This window comes from Festucalex cinctus, chromosome 18 (genome assembly GCF_051991245.1).
Source record: "Festucalex cinctus isolate MCC-2025b chromosome 18, RoL_Fcin_1.0, whole genome shotgun sequence".
In the NCBI taxonomy this organism is placed as follows: domain Eukaryota; kingdom Metazoa; phylum Chordata; class Actinopteri; order Syngnathiformes; family Syngnathidae; genus Festucalex; species Festucalex cinctus.
The window spans coordinates 17,741,412-17,761,891 of record NC_135428.1 but is presented as its reverse complement, the minus strand read 5'-3'; the positions used below and the strand labels follow the sequence as shown (position 1 = coordinate 17,761,891).

At 45.0% G+C, this 20,480-nt stretch overlaps 1 protein-coding gene across 3 annotated transcripts in view; it reads right to left on the bottom strand.

The window, feature by feature from the left end:
- Positions 1-249: 249 nt before the first annotated feature.
- Positions 250-20,480, bottom strand: part of tecta (tectorin alpha) — a 29,439-nt gene continuing 9,208 nt past the window's right edge. For 2 of the 3 annotated variants that reach the window (XM_077504178.1, XM_077504179.1), the window contains exons 9-25: positions 19,374-19,944; positions 18,551-19,161; positions 17,351-17,921; positions 15,581-16,209; positions 14,293-14,935; positions 14,023-14,222; positions 10,875-11,255; positions 10,532-10,818; positions 9,252-9,532; positions 9,051-9,161; positions 8,596-8,798; positions 6,902-7,065; positions 6,575-6,823; positions 5,733-5,895; positions 5,564-5,648; positions 5,351-5,470; positions 250-3,634 (exon numbers count right to left, since the gene is read on the bottom strand). In XM_077504178.1, the coding sequence (XP_077360304.1) occupies positions 3,552-3,634; positions 5,351-5,470; positions 5,564-5,648; positions 5,733-5,895; positions 6,575-6,823; positions 6,902-7,065; positions 8,596-8,798; positions 9,051-9,161; positions 9,252-9,532; positions 10,532-10,818; positions 10,875-11,255; positions 14,023-14,222; positions 14,293-14,935; positions 15,581-16,209; positions 17,351-17,921; positions 18,551-19,161; positions 19,374-19,944 (5,352 nt within the window). In that variant the 3' untranslated portion in view covers positions 250-3,551. Of the gene's footprint in view, positions 3,635-5,350; positions 5,471-5,563; positions 5,649-5,732; positions 5,896-6,574; positions 6,824-6,901; positions 7,066-8,595; positions 8,799-9,050; positions 9,162-9,251; positions 9,533-10,531; positions 10,819-10,874; positions 11,256-14,022; positions 14,223-14,292; positions 14,936-15,580; positions 16,210-17,350; positions 17,922-18,550; positions 19,162-19,373; positions 19,945-20,480 lie in introns of those variants that run through there. The other variant, XR_013279662.1, reaches the window with a different exon arrangement.

The window sequence follows — 20,480 nt, the reverse complement described above, 5'->3', positions numbered from 1 at the left end:
GGGATGTTTCTAAAATCAAGTGGCTGCGAGGCCCGAAATGGATCCTTCACCGGCCAGCAGGCCGAGTGGAAATCCACTTGACTTATGTAAGAGGCGATGACACAACTCAACTGGTATGCTTGTTTTTCTTACTGTTTATATACGGACAAAAGAATGGCGACATACGTTTGACTGGTCGGTCAGGGCTTGTCGACACTTTCAATGCCGGATGATTTTGGTGCCGAACAACAACGAGGCAGCAAATTGTCGTTCGCACGTTCGATGAGAACTTTTTATTCAAAAGTTGAATAAAAATATTTCTTTTACTGCTTCGAAACACACATGTACAAGTACAAGCGGGAGTTGATTATTAGGGAAAAAAACAAAAAACAAAAAACATTACATCATTAGAGCCACACAAAAAAAAACAAAAAAAAACAAAAAAAAACATCAACAATTATTTTGATAAGTCAGACACGTCGTAATATTACAAGAATAAAAACCTTCATAAAAAAATTGTGAAAAATTATGAGAATTAAGTCACATACTTTTACAGTTAGACAAAAAAAAAAAAAAAGACCATTTTTCCTAACAGTCCTAACGTAGTGACAAAAAAGTTGCTGCAAGTACACGGTTATACTATTACAAACAAACAAACAAAAATCAACGCTAAAAGAATAAAGTCAATATTGCAAGGCAAAAAAAGTTGAATAAAACTCTGACAAAGCATACCTGCTAAAAGTTATGAGAACCATTATAAGAAGTAGCAAAAAAAATTTTTAAAAAAAAAATCATACAAATTTGAGGTTGATGTCTTACGTGATGAGAACAAAGTCATAACACTTCGAGAATAAAATCACAATGACTCATAATATTTCAAGACAAATGTTGAAGAAATTTTCACGAATAGAGTATCCATAGTTAGGAGACATAAAATTTTGACAATTTTGTGATGTGAGAATAAAATCGTACTAATACAATAAATACATGCAATGTAAAAAGGATGAATTTGCAATAAAAAAAAAAAATCACAAATAAAACCTTCCTAATGTTATATGAATAAAGTCTTATTATTTTACAAATAAAGCTTCAAATTAGTGCTGTCAAAGTTAAAACGTTAACTAATTAATTAATCACAAAAAATTATCGCATTAATCATTGTATTAACGCAGATTAATCACACTATTAATTTTGACTGCAAATGATCCTTTACCTTGATAGCGGATGGCTACGTTAAAGGTAGCACAGGTTGTGTTTGAACAATAAACATAACATGCATTAAATTGAAGCATTTAATAAATGTTTGCGTGTAACATTCAGAATATTTGTTGATGTCAAACTATCGGGGTCATTTTTTTCTACTTTAAATTATGCAAGAAATTAACTGATTAGAGAAAGAGGAGGATGAGACGTTCTCTTAACATTCAATGCCGAAAAAATTAACATATACGAGGTGCATTTTAAATTTGGCGGGCAAAAAATGTTGATAAAAACCCTTTTTAATTAAGCGATTAATCGTGATTAATCAAAATTTTAAGATTAATCTGATTAAAAAATATAATCGTTTGACAGCCCTACTTCAAATATAAGAATACATTTGTGATGTTTCGGGGCGGGGAGGGGGGGGGGTGAGAGAATCATTTTATGAATAAAATTGTAACATTTCAAGAATAAAGTCACATTATCATGAGAATAAGACAAGAGTTGATTAAAATTTTGAGAATAGCAAGCTAGATCCAGAATAAAGTTGCAACATTACAGAATACATTTGTATTCTAACCACAATTCTTGTCATAAAATCCAGACTTTATTGTTGTACTTGTATGACTAATTCAGTTTTAGTGTGGCTCTTTACATTCGTACACATAGGGACTGAAAATGTGAATATTCTGGATAGAATATTGAAAGTTGTTAACCGTCATTTTCAAATCAAGAGGAAAGATGATTTGAAGAACACACGTCGTCATTTCTTAGTAAAAGCGTTCAAAGTGAAAACAAAGCGGCTAACGAGAAAGCCAGTGGAAGCAGACAAGACCACGTCGTCACGCGCTGTGTTTAGACAACAAGGGAAGGACACGCATGACGGAAAATCCTGAGGAACGGTGCCGTCTTACTCCACGTCTGTACAATACCTCCACAAATCAAGGCTGGGGAACCTTTTTTTTTTTTTTTTTTTTAAATTACAACTTTAACGGTCACATTTTCCTCTCAGAAATTTATGCCTATTCTTGGTAAACAGTTTTGTACTATTTTGTGTTTATACTTGGAAAAACTATCATTTTTTTCTTTATTAGAACTTTATGTGAAATTACAATGGAATTACACCTTTTTTTCTCATAAATGTTTCTTTTTCTTAGTTGTATAATATGACAACTTCATTCTTGGAAAATTATCACTTTTTGTGGTGTTATGACTTCATGCTTGAAAATGATTTTTTCTCAAATATTACAATTTTATTTTCACAAAATGTTTCTTAATATTATCAGTTTATGCTTGTAAAATTATGACTATTTTCACAAAATTACACTTTTTCCTCAAAATAATATATGATTTGTTTTTAATCCTCGGGAAATTCCTACTCTACATTTATTTTCAGAAAATATGCACTTAATATTATCACTCAGCTTGAAATGTTTTTCTGAAAAAAATTCAACCTTATTCAGTTTTCTTAATATTACAACTATTCTTCTGAAATTATGACTTCATTCTCACAAAATGTAACTTTTTTTCTTGTAGAATTTTTATTCTCGTCATATTGAATACAACTATAGTCATATATATATATAATTCTTTAGTGAGAAAAATTACAGAAAATATGTTCTACTTTTTTTCAAAATATTATCTTAATGTTATCGCTTAACTCTTTTGCTGCCGCACGTTATTAAAGAAAAAATTAATATGACAAAGGCTTTGATCATTCACGACATCCTTGAAAACGTTCAATTTCATCAGATTTTGTCATGTTTCATTGTAATTTCATACACCAGCAGCCCATTGAAAATAGATACAATGTTGCCATCTGCTGGCCATTGTGAGTGAGGGTTTTTGATTCCACAACCCAATGACCAGGCAGCGCTGCACTTCGACGTTGCACTGCCCATTGGTTCAAAAAACAAAAAACAAAAAACAAAAAAGAATGTACTGTAGTTGACGTCATTTAACGTTTATGGCGGCATACATTGTGATTTTACTAATCGTTATTAAACATTTTTGGCGGTCAAAGAGATAATTGCCAGAACATTTGTCCTTGTACTTTTTTATATAGTGTTTGTTTTGTTATATTAAAAATGTATTCATGAGAAATTTTTGATTGTAATTTCACAATTTTCTTTTATACTATTCCCTGAAAATGAGATGCCGCCACCATAGATTCCCCACCCCTGCTTTGGAGGACATATGAAGACGAAAACGCTCGTCCTACAGCGCCTCCTAGTGACGAGGCCATACAACACACCTCGGAACAAATGACGACGCTTCAAATGGAATTTAAAGGACAGAATGAGGTGGAAGTAATGAATCAAACTGACATTCTTTTGCGTGTTCAAGTCTTTTTTTCTGTGTGCCATTCTGCATCAGCGAAGGAGAAGCAGGTGTGCGGGAATTGCGGCGCTCAGCAGGAGCCGTGCAGGTGTGAGCCTGCAGCTGGAACTCGAAGCTAGGACACAAAAACAACAACAAAACACAAAGCATGAAGAAATGATGCTGCAGTTTTTTTCTCCATATAGGCACTTTTTTTTGTACCTTAAAAGAAGAGCTTACAAGTTAAGAACCATCGCTAGGTTGATTGTTTATGAGTGAACTTCACAACATCCAGCCACTATCAGTTCAAGGGACAGAAAATCATCAACCGCAAGTATGATAAGTTTAAAAATACACGCACGCAATCTGGTATGTTCAGATTAACTGTTTGGTGTCATTTTTTAGTGCGCTAGCATGTTAGCAAGTGCTAAACTAACAAAGCTGTTCCGCCTTTTCCCTCTTTTTTAATTAATATTTTTGTGTTTTTTTTGGTTTGTTTTTGCTCAATTATTTTTGTTTAGCCAAATTTCTGTTTTCTAACTCCAGCGGAGATGAAAATGCGCACAATGTCCCTTAAATTCGGGCATGAAAACCTCGAGAAACATTAGCAAGGTACGCATGACTTAGCTTAGCGTAGCAGTACAAATTGTAGCACAATGGTACCTGGATTTACAAGTGACACAATGTATGAGTTTTTCAAGATCTGAAACATCACCCGGCTTATTTTTATTTTATTTTTTTTTTTGCCTTGCTTGCAAAAATACGTGTTAAAATATGCGCTATGGGTGGCAGCTAACTTGACAACAAGCAGCAGCATAGTGGACACATTTTCAAAAAAAAAAGAAAAAAAGAAGACAGGGTCTTTTGTCAAGCTTTTACTGGCTTTCCTAATTCAATTTTAAACATGGAATTAGAATACAGTCAACCAAGCCCTAAACTTATGAACTTCTGCTAGCTTAATGCTAACGAGCAATGCAAAATGACAGACTAATAAAATTAGCATCAATATTACTGCGGTTTTAAGCAACTGATATTTGGAAACAATGCAGCAACACTTAGACAGGCCAGACATTATAAGTGACAGAATGATTCTTTATCCTCTGCAAAGAACGACGAATATTATAAACGCACTATGTCAGGCATGAATAAATTGTTGGACTCCTTGCATTTTTTTTTTCCGTAGAGAGAGCTCAGAATGTTCATTCGACAGTCTTACCGATTCATCCATCCATCCATTTTCTTGACCGCTTATTCCTCACAAGGGTCGCGGGGGGTGCTGGCGCCTATCTTACCGATTCAACATCTCATTATTGCTCTCTCTCTTTTTTTTTCTTTTTAATGTGCGTGCATTTGTGTGTGTGAATTCGTGTGAATTTGTACTCATTAGGTCACCTAAAACCTAATACAAATCCCATTACACTTGACCTTTGCAGGATACTAACTAGTCTCCCCAGTGTCGTTAAGTTCAGAAGGTCAGGAGACCAGAGGAAAGGTCAAAGGAAAGAAGGATGAATCAAAGTAAAATCCAGCACCAACTAAACACCACCTGCCACCCACATGGTAACAAAAGGAGAATCTTATGCCAACCCCAGAAACCTATAAATTTCAACAGATTAGGGAGACCTCAAGAGACCAGAGGAAAAACTAAAGGGAGGAAAGAGGGAAGGATAGATGAAGCAGATTCTTTACATTCTATGTCATTCTGATATCACTGCGTTTATAAACATACAGCATGCTATTTCACCAAATTTTTGGTCGTGTTTTTTGGGAGGGCCAGAACGGTTTTGTTGATGATTTGAGTTACAAGCATGATCATGGAACGAATTAGGCTTACAAACTTCAGTTGACTTACTCCGACACGTCTTCCTGTCCGCTTGCAGCGTCCCCGTAACGCAGCTGCAAACCGCACCGCTCGCCTTGCTGGTGCACACCTGCTCACAGCCGCCGTTGTCCTCCTCGCACCAGTCCGACGCTGATGCAATTTCACAATCACAAATAAAAATTTGTGCGAGCATAAAGTGAACAGAAAATAGGCACTGATAACGTAATACAAATAAATAAATACCTTGTCTTCGAATTGGCCCAACGCTGAGTATGTGATCTTTTAGTAACCTCTCCTTGGACGACGTCCTCCTCTTGGGCGGACAATTCTGCAGCACGAACATTCTTATTATTAACACAAGACAACTTGCGGGAGGTGCGCTCGATGCTTGAGGCGAACGTGGCCGCCTCACCACTTTGCAGGCGTGCCTCTCGGAGTCGCACAGCGAAACGTCACAGTGCAGGTGCACCTCGTCGTAGTCGCCGATGAACTTGAAGACGGTGACGTGGAAGCGGCAGGTGAGCGACACGCCGTTCTCCGCCATGCCGATGGTGTTGTCCTTGATGTTGGGACACCTGAGGAGGACGGGCAGGAGGTTCAGGATTTTAATTTTTTTTTAAATCATAATGTAGGAATAATTGTAAATAATAAGTTATCATACATTTGCTGCAATGAAGAACTGCTTCTGTTTGCAATGAAGAATGCTTTGCTTTGCACTCACATTCACATAGCCTAGCCATATATGTTATCATATATTTGCTGCCATGAAGGACTGCTTCTGCTTGCAATGAAGAATGCTTTGCTCTGTTCCCACTCACATTCACATAGCCTGGCTATTTGAAGATGACTCAAAAAGTTGAAGGACCACAACATCTAACGCAGCAGAATGGTTTGAGCCTTCTGCTGAAGTCGCCTGTTTTCTGTTGAAATGATTGCAAACTTGACCACACGTACTCAGCAATCTTCCACTCACATGCACAACACATAGACAAACAAGTACACTGTGTTCCAACTATGCCTTGCATTTGCAATTTTAGAGTTGGAACACCCAGATAACTAGAGGGGTGGAAAGGGCGTGGAAAACCAAATAAATAGAGAGGGTCAGGAGAGGAATCTTCAGAGAGTGCAGGAGTGAATTGTATCAGTCAGTTCCTCTCCTCTCTCCTCGTGAGCCCTGAACTGAGTGTCTTCTCTCCTTTTTGTGTTGCGTTTAATAGATGCCAAACAGGTAACCCTGACACATAATTTATTTACCCTCGCTCGATAATGACATAGCGCAGTCGATCACTGCTGTTCCGCGACGGCGTGGCCCAGCACATGTTGACGACTAGGATGAGCTGGTTTTCGTCTGCGCCCTCCACGAAGACGCCCACGTAGAGGACGTCCCTCGTGCTGAGGACCACCTCGCCCTCCCTGTACGGCTGGCGGTACGAGCCGTTCTTGTACAACGCCATTTTGGTGATGAAGTTCCCCGCTTGGGTGGCCAGGGTGAGGTTGATCACGCTGTGAGGGGAGTAAAGGTAAAAGTGATCCAACACTGCCTTGGATACAGGATTGACGTCTACGAGCTAACCAGTTCACCTGAGTATGGGTTTGAGGACTGTCTCCAGCGAGATCTTCAGGTCCAGCTCATAGGCGCAGGAGAACTCCACGTTGATGGTTTTGTCACGAGTGATGACGTTGCCCGTGTTGTTGACGCTTTCGATCCACACCGTGTTTTTGTACGTGATGTGCGTGCCGTTTGACTGGCAAAACAAAGTAAATTCAGTTGTCTTGCAATACCACACGGAACCTCCAGAGGCGACACAGAATGACAAACTAAACTAAGTGCAATTTCTGGAGAAATTGTGTGGGAATGCTGAAAGCTGAATGCTAATAGCTGAATGCTTATGAAGTAAATTGAAAGGTACATTATGTGAAAATTACAAGTTTTAATTGAAGTTAAAAGATAAATGAATAAAAAGAACTGAGCACTAGTAGTATCGCAGAGCTGGTAATGATGATCGGTTGTATGGGCGCGGAAATTGGGACTTAGAAAAAGTTCAATGTCAGTCCCATTGAAAATGAATGGGGAAATGTTGATATTTAATGTCAGATTGTGCGAGCACTGTAAGTAATGTGGAATCAGACGATATATACCCCGGAATGCGTGAACTTTTGAAGCAAGTTGAAATCTGAACGGTGCGCTTTCAGCATCCCCACAATGAACAGCAGCAGGCCATATTATTGTTGTCTTGAGAGACAGTGAGTCACCACTACTAACAAACTAATAATGCATTTTGTGTAAACCTGCTAACTATCGCTACCTCACTAACTCACATGCTGGCTAGATAGTGATAGAACTAAACTTACTAATTAACTAGCTAGTTCAAGAGTTAAACTAAGTTTCGCGCTAGGTTACTAGGTTGCTAACTACCTGACTGACGGACCAAACAAAACAACCACCGAATCTCACTCTGTAGTTTGCTGTGTACTGTAGATTATAGCTACAAATACAAGTGAACTAACAGCTGAGAGCTATCTATCTAAATAGCCTACCTAGCAAGCTACAAACCAAGCTAGCTAGCATCTAAGTAGCTACATAGGAAGCTGCCTGTTGAGCTTGTGAATCATCGCTATCGAATCATCTTATTCGACATTCCATGGACCCATGAACGGTACACATTGTGGGACATTTTACGTTATGTTTGTTTTGTTGCGTTTCTGTAAAGCGCTTTGTGACAGCTAAGGCTGTTTAAAAGCGCTATATAAATAAAGATGACTTGACTTATTAGCGATCTAGCTAACCTACGAAATGAATGATGAGGTAGGTACATATCAAACTAACTCACCAACTTACTTTCAAGTAGTTAACTGATCTTCAAACCAAACTGCTAATGAATGACATGTGTAGCTAGCTAACTACTAACTAGCTAACTAAGTAGTTAGGGTGGCTTACTAGTTTGCTATTTATTTCCCAAGTAACTTGCTTAGCAAGCAAGCGTAGCTTTATTAGCTAACTAAGTATTTGGCTAATTACCCTACGATATACCCTATATAATGTCAACTATAGTTTTCGTCTATTTCGACTAACTAAAAATAATGAACAAACAAATGCCTATGAGCTACTAACTCATGTGTACTTGTGGAACAAAAACCAGCAAATGTACTAAATAGCAGATACAAGGTTTTCATAGGACCAAGTGCTAAATATTTAAGATACCGTATAACGTAATTAGTGAAAGTCACTACCATCATCAAAGACCACTTTAATTTTGAATTAACAGTGAACTGACGTGCACAATGGAGCCGCAGTGTCCTTTCGTGTTGTTGATGTGGAAGGAGATATAGTCCTCGCCCTCCACGCCGGCGCAGCGTTGGTCGTTGACGCGCACGTCGCCGCGCTGGAAGCCCAGTTGGAAGAGCTTGCACTTGGAGATGGACACCTCCATTACGGCGGCCTTGCACGCCACCTCCGCCTCGATTATGTCGTCATCCCCTGACAAACACACATAGCCATGGATGGTGTTAATTCTGCTCAGAGATACAGGCATGGAGAGTCCGGTCAAAATACCCAGGTTAGCTTAGCACGAGCTAGCAGCTGATATGATACAAGCCAAACAACCCAGAAATTTGGCTGAAATAGACCCAAGTAGTGGATTATTATCTTTTTTTGGGCCAACAGTTTTGAGAGTGAGCTTCTCCTCTTTGGGGGTCACAGGTCAACTGGATCCACTGGTAACAAGCTCACCTCCATGTCTGGCAGGCAACTCGGGACATCCGCACAGGTCGCCACCATTCTCCAGCTCGCACGTGAAGTTTGTGCAGGGCTCCGTTGCGCAGGGGTCGTAGATCCATTCTGCTAAAAACACGGTCCGACGCGCAACGTGAGCTGCCACACGTACGTAAAACACACACGCACACGAGGTGTGGCGCGCGCAGGGCTTCTTACAGCAGTTCTCTTGGGCGATCCACTTGGTGGTGAGGGCGCCCATGGAGCGACAGGCCTCGGCGTAGGCGGCCAGCGAGCCGCACACTTGGGCGCCGCGCCGGTTGTAGCAGCCGTCCAGGTAGCAGGAGCGGTAGAAGGGCCGCGGGTCCAGCAGGCCGTGGCACGGCTGGAAGAAACCTTTGGGCTCGGTCAGCTTCAGGCACATGTCGTCGCGCTGTAGCGCCAGCACGGCCGCGTTGTCGCACGACTGGGCCAGCGCCACGTACTGGGTCTCGTCGCACCTGAAGGGCATTAAAGGGCCCGGGGTGAGGACAATAAAAAAATATGTCTGTTACCATACTGAGAGTAACTTCCAATGTTTTGACCATCTTAGCTACAACACACTCCTATATGTATACTGTTACCAGAGTGTTATTCCCCAAATCGCCACTAGATAGAGCCATAGAAAGATTCATTATTGAGCTCAAACTCCTTTCAATACTGGCTGATGTACATCAGCTACACTTGCACACTAATGCAGGAGTACCAGACTTTTTGAAACTGAAAGCTAGAGTGGATATAAAAAGTCTACACACAAAAATACAACAACAACAAAAAATCAAGAAATTTTTATAAAATTTGACAAAAACAAATTGAAAATGACTGAATGGAGTTACATTTATTTATTTTATTTTTTGCTTTTACTAAAGTAAAGGAGTTGACTCAGTTATTTCTTTAATCAAACCTTTCATAAAAACCACAAAATTAAAACCCAACCAAGATAAAATGCAAAACATCTGCCAAAATCTTGCAAAATGTTCAAAAATCAGCCAAAATTTCACAAGATTAGCAAAAAAAAACAACAATAAAAAAAATACTAATAAATGATAGAAATTCACAAAAACATTAAAAAAAAATCACCTCAAAAATAACTAAAGAGCCACCAAAAAAATAAAACAAATAGCAAAAATATGGCTACAATTTTACAAGCGTATGAACTTTGTTTTACTTTTATTAAAGGAGTCTAAACAATACTTTTAATTTTTCTTTTTTTACTTAACATGAAAAATCAAAAATATATTCCCCCCAATTGCAAAAATTTTGCTAAAATTTCAAAATTTTGCAAAACAAAGGAAAAAAAAGAACTATATATATATATATATATATATATATATATATATATAAAACAAAAATCAAGAAATTTTGCTAAAATTTAACAAAAAAAATCTAGTCTTATTTTTTTTTTTATTATTTTTTTTTTTTAGTGCAAGGACTTTGTATCGACAATGCTCATCACCCACCTGTCCTGCATGCCGTTGGTCTTCCAGCTCTGGGCGAGCTCCAGAGCGCTGGCAGCCACCCTCCCCGTGGAGGTGATGTAGTCGTCGCCGGCGTCGCCGTTGAAGTTGCCGCACAGTCCGCACAGCTTGTCCTGCAGCCTCGCGCCCATGCTGACGCTCAACGTGTTGAAGCGGTTGTAGCGCACCCGGATGTCCTGCGGCGAGTCGATGTCGATGAAGCCCTCCGACGCCGACAGGCGCGTCATCAGACCCGTCACGAACGGCACCGACACCGGGGTGCCGTTTACCTGCGCGGGGGTCGTTGATTGTAAGCAGTGAGGAAATACGGCGTCCGGCTACCCACCTTGACCGTGTTGCCCGAGACGAGGATCTTCTCCTCGTTGATGTAAAGGTAGACGTGGGAGATGGTGGTGAGGTTGGGCGCACTCCACTTGTCAAAGTTGGCGATGAGCTGGAAGGAGAGGTCGGGCAGCTTGTGACAGTTGGTGGACAGCACAAAGGAGCAGGAGGCGGGCAGCCGCAGCGAGGCGCCATCGAAGGTCTTGAACACACCGCCGCCCGACGCCACGCACTGCTGGGAGCGTCGCGCGAAGCAGCCGCGCACGCCGTGACGCAGGCCGCACTCCTCGTCCGCCTTGCAGCGCCGCGGGTCACACTGGACCAGGTTGCGGCCGATGCACTGGCAACGCTTGCTGCAGTCGTCGTTCCAGAACAACTGTTTGGGCTACAAAACAAAAAAATATATATATTACAAATATTGGATTAAAATCCTTTACTTAATTTTTTTTTTTTTTTTTTTTTTTTTAAAGAGCTCAGAATTGTTCATTCGGTAGTCTTACCGATTCAACGTCTTGTCATCATTGCTCTTTTTTTTTTTTTTTTTTTTTTTTTTTTTTGTGTGTGTATGTGTGCGTGCGTTTGCGTGCGTGCGTTTGCGTGCGTGCGTTTGCGTGCGTGCGTGCGTTTGCGTGTGTGCGTTTGCGTGCGTGCGCGTGCGTGCAAATACGTATAAATTTATACTCATTCATTCACCTAAAACCTTATAAATATCCCATTACCCTTCGCCTTAACCAGGTACTTCAGAATCTTGCCAGAGTCGTGAGGTTTAAATGGTCAGGAGACCAGAGAAAAGGTCAGAAAAAAAAAAGAAATAAAGAGAAAAGAAAGGTAAATCAAAGTGAAATCCAGCACCGACCAAACACTTCCTGCCTTCCCCATGATTACAAAATCAAAGTCTTACGCCAACCCCGGAAGCCTCCAAATTCCAGCAAATTTAGCGAGATCTCAAGAGCCCAGAGGAAAAACTAAAGAGAGGAAGGAGGGAAGGATCGATAAGGCAGAGTGAGATCCATAGAAGCCAGTACATCCAATCCATCAAGGTGAAGTCCAGCACCAACAAGACCCCTCCTGCGTGGTTACAAAACCAGAGTCTTATGCCAACCCCAGAAACCTCATACTTCTAATAAATTAAGATCTCAAGTGACCAGAGGAAAAACTAAAGAGAGGAAGGAGGGAAGGATAGATAAAGCAAAGTGAGAACCACAGACACCAGCACCAACTGATTCAAGGGGCTGTGGGAGGGAGAGGGTACTTCTGTTGAGTTTCAGTAGATGCTGGTGCGACGGATCTGGCATGCATAAGGACCACCACCAAAGAAAGAAGCCGTCAACCGCGGTCCAGCAAAGCGAGCACTCCCCCCCCCCCCCCCCGGAATCCCCAGGCCGCGGCAGCACCAAGGCCACCCCCAAGCCACCCGAGCGGACACCGGTCGGCGAGCCGACCCAGACACCCGGAACACCCCCGCCCCAGCCCCGGCCCACACCCCCGAGCCCAAGGCCGCAGAACGAGGCCCAGCGGGCCCCCACAGCGCCCCACCGGTCCCCAGCCCCCATCCCCCCACGACCCCCCCGCACCCCACCCAAACCCGCCATCCACCACGACCCAGGCCCCACCACCCCCGACCCCCAAACCCCCGAACACACCCCGACCCCCAGCACCCAACCCCCCACCCACCCATACCTCCACCCCCCCCAAACAAGCCCCCCCCCCCCCCCCCCGACGGCCGCCACCCCCCCCGCGAACCCGGCCCCCCGCGAGAACCCCCCACCCCCGGAAACCGGCACCGGGCAGCAGCGCAGAGAGGGAAGATGTGCCCACCCCACCTCCAGCCGCGCGAGATTTGCACAGCGGCGGGAGGGGGGAAGCAGAGGAGGAAGCACCAGGGGAGAAGGCGGAACACCAGAACACCGAGCCCGGTGGGGAGAGGCCCCGGTCGTCACGCCAGAGTACTAGTGACACCTAACCCTGTTACTGAGTCCGCCAGCTCGCCGACTGGCGAGCTCTACCCTTACACCGTGAATGTGGCCCCACCCAGTGTATATACAAGTGTGTGCGTGTGGTGCATTAAAATTGGGAGCAGGTGAGTCGGAGCAGAGGGAAAAAAATTTCCCCTACTCCGACACACCCGTATCTCCCCCAAAAAAATGAATATGTATATGTGTGGTGCATTAAAAAAGGGAATGGAGGGACAAAGTGGTGGGGCAGGGACACAAATGGGGGGGACCACAGCGCTGCCAGGCACTGCAGTCCATCCCCTCTGATGGCTCCCCGCCCCAACTCACCCCTCCCCTTGGACGTGAGGTGCATTAAAATTGGAGGGGAGTTGAAGGGTGAAGACGGTGTTTCCACCCTTCCCCACCCCACCAAGAAATGTGTTGTGTGCCCTATGTGTATATTTACAAAGTGTATAGTGCAAGCTAGTGAAGTGAGTAAGAGGAGCGACCAGCGGGGCCTCACCCAACCCGGCGGGTGTAGGTGGCACGCCCACCCCCCAGCACGCCCACCCCCACCCGCCCCCCACCTCATCCACCCGGCACCACAATGGGCGGACAGCCAGCGCAGCAGGGCTACCGGACAGAATATATATAAAAATATATATATTACAAATATTGGATTAAAATCCTTTACTTAATTTGATGCTGAGCAAATTCTGAAATGTACCTGCAGAAATCAATAAATATCACAAGGCTTCTGAAAATATCATGCAATAAAATATTGAATTAAAATCACTAAAACGTAATCTCCCTCCTAAAATGTTTGTTAGTTTTTAAAAATTGTTAAATTCCGGAAATCAAATCGCTAAAAATCAAATATATTGCAAAATTTAAGAAAAAAAATATATGTAAAAACAGAACTGTGCAAAAAAAAATAATCAGCAAATAATCAAGAATTAAGCAAAAAAAAATAAATATCCACTAAGTTTTTAAAAAGTTAAATAAAATAAATAAATAATTGTTTTAATTACAACAAAATTAAGAACCATGAAGCTTTTGCAAAAGTTAACAAAAAAGCACGAGAACCCCCCCCCAAAAAATAGCTGTGCTAAATGCTAAAAGCTTCCTTTAAGCATCAACTTCAGACTCAAGATACTGCATATCCAAATCGACTGGTGACTGATGGACACGGGCGATGGTACAACGCGTCACACTGACCTCGTAGTATTTGCCGTCAGTGTAGCAGCCGCAGTCCTGAGGCAGGATGCAGCTCCTGCCGTTGAGGACGTAACCCGGGTCACAATGGCAGCCCTCAACGCAGTCCTGGCTGCAGTGCCTATGGCCGCGGGCGGGGGAGCATTGGGGCGGGCAGGCCGGCACGCATCTGGAGTAATGGCTGTTCGGCGGACACCTCTGGACTGCGATCAGGCGGGTTCGATATCACAATTTGTACTCCAGATGAGAATAAGCGAGAGCGTTGCTGCTCACCACAAGGAGCGTCGTGCCGCCAGCTGGTTGTAGGTACCCCTTGTGTCTGACAGGTGGTGGCGTACGCTTGCAGCCAGCTGCAAACAGTTTCTTGAGCGCCCCCGTCCAAGCAGATATCCCGCAGGCAGCCTTGGTAAAAGAACTCCGGCGCCACCTTGCTGTGACAGCGTGCAAACGCGCCCTCTCGATCGGCCGTCAGACCGCACAGCCTCGCCGCTTCGGGCTCCGGGAACACGTAGAGACCGTCTCGCAGACGCAAGCGGAGTTCAGTAGCGTAGTCCTTCTCCATGTCGCCGTTGTCGTCGGCCAAAGCAATAGCGCCGTCATCCGGCGGGTTTTTATCCTCCAGGCCGCACCTCGGGCACGAGTCACCGCAACCCACCTGGCAGAAGGCGTCCCTCTCAGCCCAGGTTGCGCCCCAGTCGTCGGCGCTGTGGGTGGTCGAGGAAGAGGGCAGGACCCCACAGAGGCCGCAAGATGCGTTGTAGAGCTGACGGGGTAACGTCAACAGGAGGAGCGTGTTCCAGTCGAAGGCCAGCTTGAGGCCGAAGTCCGTCTCCAGGATGAGTAGTGAGCCCATAGTGAAGATGGTGACCTTCCCCAGACCGAGTTTCATTGGAACATGCAAGCGCTCCTGATTCACCTGAATAAACAAAGACCAGACAGTCACTGTTCAAGTATGGCAATTTTGATATTTTTCCACAAATTGATACTATAGGTCTGTTGAGGTTTAGAGAGCCCATGTTTATTCATTTTGTTAAAAATGAATAGCGGTAGTTAGCTCGTCCGCCTCCCAGTTCTGAGGACTCGGGTTCGAGTCCAGGCTCCGGCCTTCCTGGGTGGAGTTTGCATGTTCTCCCCGTGCCTGCGTGGGTCTTCTCCGGGCACTCTGGTCTCCTCCCACATTCCAAAGACATGCATGGCAGGTTAATTGGGCGCTCCGAATTGTCCCTAGGTGTGCTTGTGAGTGTGGATGGTTGTTCGTCTCTGTGTGCCCTGCGATTAGCTGGCAACCAGTCCAGGGTGTACCCTGCCTACTGCCCAAAGCGAGCTGAGACAGGCTCCAGCACCCTCCGTGACCCTTGTGAGGAATAAGCGGTCGAGAAAATGGATGGACGGATGAATAGCGGTAATGATTCAGTGAGTAAGTAAGCACGTAAGAAACAAAGCTAAGTATCATTAGCTCACTCATGGCTACAAGACCTTTGTAAAAGAGTTTGGGAAGATGACAAGCGATTTTGACTCGAGGATTGCTGCCTGACAGTGACGACATTCATCATTGACTCACCATGGCGGTGTTCTTGTAGCCACGCGACACCTCGATCTCAAAGTCAAATACCTCCAGCACGAAGCCTCTCACCCAAACCGCTTGGCCTGTGTCCCTCTCCTCATTCAGCGCTGACAGTTTAAACGGAGGCAAACTTCCAGTCATGCTTGCGCCAGCCCTGTTCCCACAGTTGGTGGTGGCCAAGGTTAGGCTACAAGAGCTCTGTAGCTCAAACGGGACACCGCTAAACGGCAGGAAGTAGCCATAACCGGCCGCAACGCATAAGGCCTCGGTGCGAGGCCTGCAGTAGTACAACCCGCCGTCCTCCAGACAGTACTCCTCGGGGCGGCACGGCACCGCCAGGCAGTACACACTGTTGTCCGAACCGTTGCAGTAGCAGCGCTCCAGGCAGTCCCGGTCTGTCCAGAAAGAGTGGTTGGCGGGCAGCCGGCGGTCGAGGTCGGGGCTCGCGCAGCCGCAGTCGGCCCGGGCCACGCACAGGCCGTCACGCAGGGCGAAGCCGTCCTTGCAGCGGCAGCCCTCGCCGCACGGCGAAGGGCACGGCACGTCCAGCTCGTCCAGGCTGGAGCACGTCAGGGGGCAAGCGCTGGCGCATTCGTCGAAATCGCTGTTGGCTGGACAGGAAAGAGCTGGGACAAGACAAGAAGAGAGATGCCAATCAATCCCTGATGGAATGCTGAGAGACGAGCGTTCACATTCCTGATTTTGTGCATTAAAACCCGGAATTCATTCAAGGTACGTTTACACTATATTCTCGGCGCCTTGGTAGCCCCATTTGCCAGAAACGTAGTGCGCCATGGATTTTGACCAGTCAAGTCTTGAGCCTACAGTTTATCACAGTCAACTGAAAGGTACAGATGGTATTCACATGACGTGATGTGCCCCACATTGTGTGCCATTCACGGGTCCATGAAATGTCGAATGGAAACGGACAAAGAAGTGTCCGGAATTGCAAAGATAAATCGAAAGGATTTCCCACCAAACAAAGTCTACCAAAGTGTGTTCTGACCATTTTGATTAAGGTAAGTGTCATTGTAAGATGGTAAAAATGCGTTATGCCATAATGTGATCGTGATATATGTGAGCCGCTAGCCGCCGTGAGCTCTGGCTAAAAATAGATCTGGTGGTCAAGATGTTCGATTTTGAGATCTCTCCAAATACACCCATGGTCTCTATTTTCCTTTCCCAGCAGCCCAAAAGTTGAAATTGTTAAAGTGTATGAAAACAACTCATGAATCAACAATGTTGCTTTTTTTGTTGCAACATGCTACCGCTAGTAGCTAGCACGGTCGGGAAACTAGTTAACTTGGTTTAAAAATAATCTGAGATTCTTCACCTCAAATTCACAAATGATAAATGCATATAGCAACCAATAAAAGCCGAAAGTACAGAAGACGCAAGGCAAGAATGTCCGTGTAGTCCGGTCCGGTCAGTAACGTCAGTAAATGTATTTAATCCAATTGATTCCACTAATGAAACGTTTCAACGTGTACCGCTGCAGGGAGTGTTGAGCTAAATCTTCCGCATACGTCTTGTTTACACAAGTAATATTAGAGAAAGCTGGGGTTTACATTCATCAATACCAAAAGAACATTCGGTGTAAACACAATAGAAACACAGCTGAGTCCACTGGAAAGTTGACCCACCATGAGGAGCGTGCTCGTAATCCCGTGACGTCAACGAATACTATATATCTATACACGCTAACCACAAAACAAAAGCGTGCTTAACCAAAACATTCAAGATCAGGTTTGCTGATTCTCTACTTACGGCAGTTGGTGGCTGTCCTCCAGGAAGTGAGGACCACCTGAGCATCCTGGCAGGCGGCGGCGTAAGCTTGCAGCGAGGAGCACAACGCCGAGCGGTTGCCGTCCTTCACGCACATGTTGTACAAGCAGTTCCGGAAAAACGGTGACGGGTTGACCGCACCGTGACACGCCACGAAAGAGCTGTTCCCGGGGTCATTGATGCTGCCGCACATCCACGGACTCTGGAAGAGGCGCAAGTCCGTGCACATACGGTACAAGTCATCGCAGTCTCCATTGCATGTAATGTCGTCCGCGATGGAACGCCAGCCTTCCGAGAACTGCGAGGCTGACTCTGCCAGGCGTCCGTTGGGGAGGCGGAAGTCATCGGCAGGATCGTCATTGAAGACTCCGCACAGGCCGCATGTGACATTATAGAATGCGGTGGAGAGGGAGATGTTGATGGACCCCTGTTGTGTGTAGTGAACGCGAAGATGGCCGCGGGACTCCACCACGGTGCTGTTACCTGACGGTCTGTAGACCTTTACGGTCTGCGTCGGATGGACGTAAGGGAGGGAGATGAGTTCGCCGTTGACCTAGGACACAAAAACGGATCATCAGGCGGTTTTGGGAGCAGAGAAGGAACAATTTCATCATAATCATAATGCCAAATATATAATGGTCACCCGCTCAGGCTGTTACGTCTTCTTCCTCCACCCAATACCCGCTCCCTCCCACAAGTCTTTGAGATCTGTTTGTTTTTTCTGTGTCGCTATGTTTGCTAAGGTTTTTTTTTCCAAACCCACACTGTGTGGCTCCCTTACAAGAGCATAGTTTGATGATTGTTTTTTCTCCTCCTCCTTTATTTTTTCTGTATCATCTTAGAAAATCTGGGTGCTTCTTGTTATGTCTCCCTCCATTGGACGAATGGGTCACCGGCGAGCCGACATTCAAAGGTTAATATTTGCCGTTTGTTAATAGAGAAAAGAGCTGCGACTACTATTCATTGTCATATTTTTGTTTAATAAAACCCCTTCTTTAGTTCTCAGTGATTAAATTGGAGGGGAAAAGAAACTCCACAGTTAGAAATTTTCCCTCAAATGAAGTCATTGATTTGCAAAACTGCTCCACGAAGTAAAAATGAATAATGCAGCATAGATTCCTCCAACAAATTTCCAGAAAATGCCAAACTGTATATTTATATGCGGGCTAACACTGTACTCACCTTTACCGTTTCTAAATTCAGCCCTCCCACTTGAACCTCCAGGCTATCGACCGTAACTACCACAGGTCTTTTCCAAGCAGGGCCTTTGTTCACCAGCCGTCTGCCTATCTTCACCTCCAGCATTGAGCCATTAGCTGGCACAGCGCCACACAGCCTCAGCAGGTAGTAGGAGCTGTCATCTGGGAACAGCAGGAAGGCGCCGTCAAAGGATGATGTCACAGCGTTCGGAGCGATTGAACACAGCCCCTCCCGGCGAGGGTAGCAACCCAGCGTGCCCACCTCCGCCGTGCACACCTCGCCCTCCTTGCAAGACTCGCTGAAGCAAGAGATTTCGCCCGCGGCCGCGCAGGTGCAGCGGAGGCTACATTCACCTTCTTTGCCGTTGGGGCCGGCCCAAAAAGTGTCATTGAGGGGGTAATAGAGGCCATTGTGCTCACAGCCACACTCGTCATGCTGTACGCAATGGCTGCCGCTAAGGACGTAGTCTTGGTCACACTGGCAGCCCTCGGTGCAAGGATGGGCACAGTACAAGGGAGCGGTGACATCCGAGCAAGAGGCTGGACAGGCGCTGGTGCACACTTGATAATGGCTGAAAGGTGGACACGTCAGGGCTGAAATACAACAAGAGCGCAGAAATCAGGTCATTTTCATGGCACAGAAAGAAAAAAATATGCTGGCGAGAAGACGGAATGTATTTCAAAACTGCACGTCAATGCTTAAGAGTTGACACTGAACTGAAATGTTCAGAATTTTTTAAATGTGTTAGTAGGAATCGGTTGAGAAATGTGGAAAGAGGTAAATGTAGACAATATCTGCAACTCACCACAGAAAGTGTGAGTCCTCCAGGGACGGATGGTGACACCCAGTGCCTGACAGGCCAGAGCGTAGGCCTGGATGGCTTGGCACAGTGTGGTGATGTTGTCCTTATTGCTACACATATCGTAGACACAACTAAACACGAAAGCGGTTGGATCCACCACAGCTCTGCAGTCCCTGAACGGCCCGTCCGTTTTGTTTATGAGTCCGCAGTAGTCTGGGCCAAAGAAGAAGGCCTCCGTTAGCGCGTCACACATGCTGCAATTATCCACACAACCGTCAGTGCAGTGCCAGTCGGCACCCTCTGCTCTCCAGCCACCGCCAAGCTCGGCCACAGTTTCCGCAAGGGTGCCGTCAGGAAGGACGGGGTCGTCGGCGGGGTCATCGTTGTAGTTCCCGCAGAGGCCGCACGTGTTGTTGAAGTAAGAGCTCGGCAAGGAGATGGAGGCGTAGTGCTGGCCGTCATATGTCACCAGGAGTCCAAAGTCTGTTTCCAAAGCAACAGCCACCCCGGACTGGTAGACTCTGACAGCACCGAGCTCAAGCTGGACCGGTAAAGTCTTCACCAAGCCATCCACCTAGAGAGATCAGGACAGAAGATTCTCAGTCACCCCAGGTATTATTATCCTCAAACAATGGAAGACCACACGATGTCTTCTTGCTTGTTGACTCGGAAAAGGCATCTTTGATTCATTTCTGCAGAGAAATTTAACCAGCAGGTCCTAAGACACCTATGTCATGGTCGAATTCAAGGACGCATCTGTTGAGGAAGGACGCATCTGTACTTGCTCCTGCACTCGCTCGTGAATCTAACTACTTGTTGATTTTTGCATTGGGATTTTTAACTACATTGTTGCAGAATGCCTGGCGGAAAAAGAGCTGACGAGATTGAGGAGATAAAATCTTCTCTTAAAAAACTCAGTGGAATGGTTGCCGAATTACTTGAAATGAAGAAGAGCATTGAGCCACTTCTTCAGGAAATACAGCAATTGAAGAAAGAGACACAGGAAAAAGATCGACGCATTGTTGCCTTGGAACAAAAAGTGGATGATTTGGAACAAAATCTTCGTATCAACGATGTGATAGTCACCGGTATCAAGATCAAGCCGCGCCG